The 6,488-nt window shown below is 42.3% G+C and overlaps 1 protein-coding gene across 1 annotated transcript in view; it reads left to right on the forward strand.

Annotated features, from left to right (window-relative positions):
* The window catches only part of celsr2 (cadherin, EGF LAG seven-pass G-type receptor 2), a 72,945-nt gene that overhangs the window by 35,534 nt on the left and 30,923 nt on the right, over nucleotides 1–6,488 (forward strand). Inside the window, exon 2 of the mRNA XM_025060342.1 lies at nucleotides 2,325–3,038. Within this exon, the coding sequence (XP_024916110.1) occupies nucleotides 2,325–3,038 (714 nt within the window). The remainder of the gene's footprint in view (nucleotides 1–2,324; nucleotides 3,039–6,488) is intronic.

A 6,488-nucleotide genomic window follows, 5' to 3' on the forward strand; every position in this document is an offset into this window, starting at 1 on the left:
GGGGGGGGGGGTCAAGCATTGGGTTTAAAGCAGTGTCACACTTCAGAGCTGGCACCTCGTCTCGTTACTAACTAAACATCCCTCTTTATCTTCTTGTTGGCCCCAGAAGTGCTCTACTTACCCTCCGTTCCTGAGCAGGGAATCGTCCCGTGGAGAATGACCGCTTCAAAGGATGGTCTGGTTCCTTTCAGGAGAAATTCTCCTCGCACTCATTTTCCCAGCGCCGCGTCCACGTCCACAGTTCTGCCCCGGCTCCCAGACCTGGAGTGTGAATTGGCAGAAAACAATTAAAGGCGATGTCTGTGCTGATATGTGGTCGCAGCGTGAAAAGCCTCCGTTCATGAGGAGCTGCTGGTTCTGGATTATTGTTGGGCTGTTTCTGCCACGTTAGAAAGGTTCCAGTGTTAACTATTAATCGACCGACCCTGAGAAACCGTCCACCAACACGTTCTAATGTTGGAGTCCCAGGAGGTGGCGCTGATAAAATAACCCTCTGTCCCAAAGGTGTAGATTATTAGAAGAAACAGTGAATCTGACAGATTTTCACCAACATCAGTAAAGTCTTTGTGTGTGTTTTTGGTTTTTTTAGACCAGGGTGTTTTCTGAATATTTTTCACAGAATAGGACCAGATCAGGTCCAGGTTTTTGGGATTACAGTGTGTGTGTGTGTGTGTGTGTGTGACAGATTATGGAGGAGACATTATGTAAATGAACGTGCACAAAACTGGAGCAGTGTGTTTCTAGGTTAAGATGCTTTTTTTTTCCACAACTGATTTTTATTAATGAGCTTTTGTTTACATCCTGTTTCCTCTGGGGTCAAAAATACGTTGGTAGAATTTTATTACTTAAATTAATTTGAAAAGAAAATCCTAATTAAACTGAAAATAGAAATACAGTTAAGGTGTTGTTAAAAAAAAAGGCAAAACGGTGTCTAACCTCTTAATATGAATCTAATTAAATTGAATTAAAATGCTGAAAAAATATCCAATTGTTTTAATATTTTTCTTGTAGTTTAACGCGAAAAAAAACCTTTAAAAACCGAAGCATGTTTTGCTTTTAGCAAAAAACCTTTAAAAACCGAAGCATGTTTTTCTTTTAGCAAACTATAAATGACACAAATCAGTTTACTGAACATTTGGGTTTCATTAGATTCACGCGACCTGTGATGTTTAATATATGCACAGTGATGCCATCACGTTCATCAACCAACAGGGCGGCGATCTCCAGTGGTCAAATTGTTCTTGTTGAGAAAGAAAGGCTTTGTTCACACGTGAATGATTTCTTGTGTACACAGGTGTGTGTGTCTGTGTATGTGTGTGTTTACAGTAAAGTGTGAATTAGAGNCCGTATTATTACTGTGCTGGAAACACTTGAGTTAAAGCAGGGATTAAAGCCGTGTCAAACATGCTTCTCTGTCCCACTTCCTCTATCGTCGCCCTCTTCCTCTTCACCCCCCCAGCCTCCCTCCACCCCTCGCCCCCCTCCTTTGGCACCCTGTGTTTAAACTCATCCGGTGCCAAACAGGGATCTGGTAACTTTGGGCAGTGTTGCTGCTGTTTGTTTGTTTGTTTGTTTGTTTGTTTGTGTGGGTTCTGCTCCTGGTCCTCGGCCAAACGTCCCAGAAACAACAGAGTCCATTGATTATAATGGAGGGAGGGGTCGGGGTCTCAGTGTCCTTTTCATTGGATTAAGACTGTTTTTAATGAGAAACCTGAAATGGTATTTAATGAACTGTAATCACTGAGAGTTGACTGTTTTACCAGGAGATAAAAAAGACGATTTTCTTTGGTTGTTTTTGGAAAAAAAAGAAGAAGAAAAAAAAACCCAACTCAGCTTCAGTCAGCCGACTACAGTGATAATAATAAACCCTGGTGTCTGGACTCCACCACCAGATTACATGGGTTAGATGAAGGGATTGTTGAGCAAACATCATCTTCCCACTGCCTACAGGTGGTGCTGTGATGGCGAGGAACAGGAAAGAGAGGATTATGGGAAGTTTTGTTGCTCAAATAGACCTCGGTGTTGGAGACACGTGTACCGTTACGATGTGTTCAGTTTGTGGTAAATCAGGAAACTCTTTACTGCCACCTATGGAGGATCGGTGGGGGGAGTGTTGGGGTTGTCTCTAGGTCTTCTGGTTGGACATGTTATGAGGTTAAAAGTACTGTGAGATTTTACAGCTGGAAACATCCAGGAATATTAATCAATAATTTATTAATGAAACCAGGTTTTGGTCTAAAAACGTTCATGTCCTGGTGGTAATAATTCCATCATCGAAGGCCTCAGATGTTCACAGTCGTTCTCCCTCTGTGTGTCTTTTCCAGATGGCGTCCACTCCGTGTCAGCCCAGTGTCTTCTCCAGGTCACCATCATCACTGATGAGATGTTGTCCAACAGCATCACCCTCCGGCTGGCCAACACCTCCCAGGAGCACTTCCTCTCTCTGCTCCTGGCTCAGTTCCTGGACGGCGTGGCCCGCGTCCTGTCGGCCGCGCCCGAGGACGTCGTCATCTTCAACATCCAGGACGACACGGACGTCAGCGCTCGCATCCTCAACGTCAGCCTGTCCGTGGCCATGCCCGCGTTAGGGGAGGGACGCCACGCGGGTCACGGACACGGACACGGCCACGGCGGTGACCGGGTGGGGAGGGGGTCGGAGATGGGAGGTGGTGAGTTTTTCGGCTCAGAGGAGCTCCAGGAGAGGTTGTACCTGAACCGCAGCCTCCTGGCTCAGATCTCCTCACAGGAAGTCCTGCCCTTTGACGACAACATCTGCCTCCGCGAGCCCTGTGAGAACTACATGAAGTGTGTTTCCGTGCTGAAGTTCGACAGCCTGGCCCCGTTCGTGGCGTCCGACACCATCCTGTTCAGACCCATCCACCCCATCGCTGGACTTCGCTGCCGCTGTCCGACCGGCTTCACGGGCGACTACTGCGAGACGGAGATCGACCTCTGCTACTCCAAGCCCTGCGGAGCCCACGGAGTGTGTCGGACCAGGGAGGGAGGCTACACCTGCGAGTGCTTCGAGGACTTCACAGGTGAGAGAGCGGATTCTAGTCACTTTGAAATGAACTGCTGTCGTCTGCAAAACGTCTCTGGTTTCACTTGGTTAACAGCAGTAATCTCAGTCCATGCTGTTAACTACTGGTTCTGTCAAATGGTTTTTGGATTGATCTACGGCTAAACCTATGTAGCTGTTGTTCAACACTGACTACCGTGTTATAAATCCAACAGTGTTTCAAGGATGAGCATGAAGAAAAGATTGCTAGATAATGGAACAACCTCAAAACTGAATTTAATTTCAACATTGATAAATGGAAAGAATCCGATCATTTTTCAAACTGATAAATGGAAAGAATCCGATCATTTTGCAAACTAAAACAACGTTCAGAATCAGATAATAAATCATTCTTTCTGTGCGGCCCAATACCAATTGACCCACGGACCAGTGGTGGTCCGCGGCCCGGGGGTTGAGGACCTCTGGTTCCGCGGCCCGGGGGTTGAGGACCACTGATCTAAACCGCAGTCCTATTGTTGTGTAGTTAACGTCCTAACACCTACGAACCACCCCCTGAACAAACATCAGGGTCGGGGGCTGATGACTGTACTGATCCTGACACAGTTTCTCTGTGGGTTTTTTTTTTTCTCAGTGGTTTAAAATCAGGTGTCGTGTTGCAGCCGGTCGAGGAGAGCTTTCTCTCAGCTTCTGGGATCAGTTTCACAGCCGCAGCATCACTTTTGTTCTAGTGAACAGACGTGACACCTGTGTGTGTGTGTGTGTGTGTGTGTTTGAATACAGAGCGGGGGAAGTGGGCTCTGATCTCATGTGACACCGGAGACTCACCCTGGATACATGTCACTGCCAGGTGTGAACGCCGCTGTAGTGAACGGAGCTGTGGTCATCACTCAGAGTGAGAGTCCGCTCCACTCTGTTGATTATTTTATTAGTTTTACAGCAGTTAAAAACAACCCACCACTGAGTCACAGCTCTAAGAAACATTTAAACCTGAAGATATATTAAAAATACATTTAATAAAAGTAATGTGTTATTAGTAACATGAGCAAAATAGAGCTTTTTTTTTACAAAAAAAAAATCTGAATTTTTTTGGCAAAAAACATTTTTCATTGGATGTTGAAAAATTATGATAACATTTTTTGCCAAAATATTTTTCAAAAGTTTTCTTTGACTTTTTTTCTCATCAAATGAAAGCATTTATTTTTTAAAAATGTTTTGAATTTTTTTGGTTGAAACATTTTAAGTTTGACCTAAATCACCATCTGCCTTTCAGGCACAGAAAAAGTCTTGAAAATAAAACTGAGGAAGAAGTTGTAGAAAATCCAGATTTGTCTGTTAGTCGTTGTTGCTTTTTATTTTCTGCATTTATATAAAAACAGTGTTCAATAGTTAAATGTAGGCGACGTCCGTCTGTTAGCCGCTAACGTTAGCTTCAGTCGGCATCAGACTCCATGTCTTCCGTCTGACAAACATTGGTCTGTCCTCACAATTGCTGCGACGCCTCAAGAAGGTCAAAGGTCGGGATTTGGGGCGGGCTGTCCACATGTCACTGTCACCATGTTAATTTCCTATCCTTCAGAGAGGTCCCCGGGGGGGGGCTTTAACGGCTACATCCGTCCCCTCCACTGCCCACTGCAGCACCGCGTTGATCCTGGTCTCTCCTCAGACACTGACTGACCTGTAAACCACTGAGTCTGAGTGATGACTTATTGATGGATTGATGGATTGATTGATTAGTGCAGTGAGACATAACGGAAGTCAACACAGACGATTGGACGCTGGTCTCTGCATCGCTTTAACGACATAACAGCTACTTTAATTCATTAATTTAATTAATTAACCAGATACAGAGTACAGTTTATTATTTTTAAGACATAAAAAATTACATTTTAAAATCAAATCAAATATCAAATTCAAACAGAGAAGAGACCTGATTAGAAATGGAAAATAAATGAATGATTTGTGTCTGAAACAGCGCCCCCTGGTTCCAGTCGTCAGTCCTGTCAGATGAGGCGTTTGACGTGAGAGAATTTCACAAACATTTTTTTTTACAAATTCTCTAATGAAGACAGCGGGTAGAAAGTATTTAAGGATGTTTAGAGAAATAGAAATATACATTTTAATAATTATATCTTTATTTCTTTTTTATTTTCTTGGACCATTTTCTCCAGTGTATATAATGTATACACCTGTATATGTAGTACATGTCTGTCCTTATTTATACCTACACTCAGAGTAGAACGTCAATATATAATATCAATATATACATCCTGACTATAGTTTATTTTACAGGGTACAGGACCCTGAAGGCATCTTTACACTATAGTTTAAAAAAAAAAATCAAGGACGTTTTTTATTTATTTATTTTTATCTTCACAGTAAAGTGAGGAACTGATGAATAATAAATGACGGCAGCTCAGATGGAAGTCGTCCTGTGGCTGGTTCACACCCTGTGGTCAAACGTCTCCACGTATAAATATGTAAATATCACCGAGTCCATACGTATTATGTAAAGATGAAGGAGAAGGAGCGTCACTTTTCAAAGATAATGAAGAATTAATTAACTAACGTTGGCAGGAGAAATGTAAATTAGTCAACGGAATTATTCAGTCTCTGAACTCAAACATTATTGATGTCCCCAAACACAGTCGTCCTATGGAAGAGGATGGAAATGAAAATAAAAATAATATAATGACACGAAGGCGTGTGTACACAGTGGGAATGTTAGGGTGAGAGGTTAAAAGGTCACAGTCTGAGTGAGTTTGTCACTGAAGCTGGGGTGTCAGGGGGTGTCCACACTTTTTTGGCTTTGGAGCTACCATTCAAATATTATATTATATAAAAATATAATATATATAAATATATATATATAATATACAGTGAATATGTATATATATAATAATATAATAACTTTATTATATTTTATATATGACCATATACAGTTAGAATTGAATCAGATTTGAATCCAATTGAATCCAACATTATGTTATTATTTTATTTTCTCCAGACCAACAATCCCTTGGTGATCTACTCTCAGATCCTGATCGACTTATTGATCACCATCCTCTGGGCTGTTGATAATTAAAGGCTTCAGTTGGTGAAACTTTAGCACTGATGAACCCTTTCTGTACCGATGTCTCCACGGCCTCAGGATCACTCTTTTCATGCGTTCATTAAAACATTTGACATCACATTTAATATGAATTTTGAATTTGTCTCTGGACAAACTCACTCGTTCTGGTTTGAGCTGAGAAAAAACATCTATAAATACTTAGTGGAGCTTCGTGGCGACAGACGGTGTAATCCTCCCAGTGATGGCATTGACTCCATTATTTCTCACCATTTATTAACACGTCTTTTTAAAAAAAATTTTTTTTTTTAATGTTTTTCCGTGTCGGTTGGTGAAGCCTGTTACAGTGCTGTTGTCGGAGTGTGTGGGCTCGGTTCCCGTGGGTCCAGGTTGGAGTGGCAC

This window comes from Cynoglossus semilaevis, chromosome 11 (genome assembly GCF_000523025.1).
Source record: "Cynoglossus semilaevis isolate Cse_v1.0 chromosome 11, Cse_v1.0, whole genome shotgun sequence".
Taxonomy (NCBI): domain Eukaryota; kingdom Metazoa; phylum Chordata; class Actinopteri; order Pleuronectiformes; family Cynoglossidae; genus Cynoglossus; species Cynoglossus semilaevis.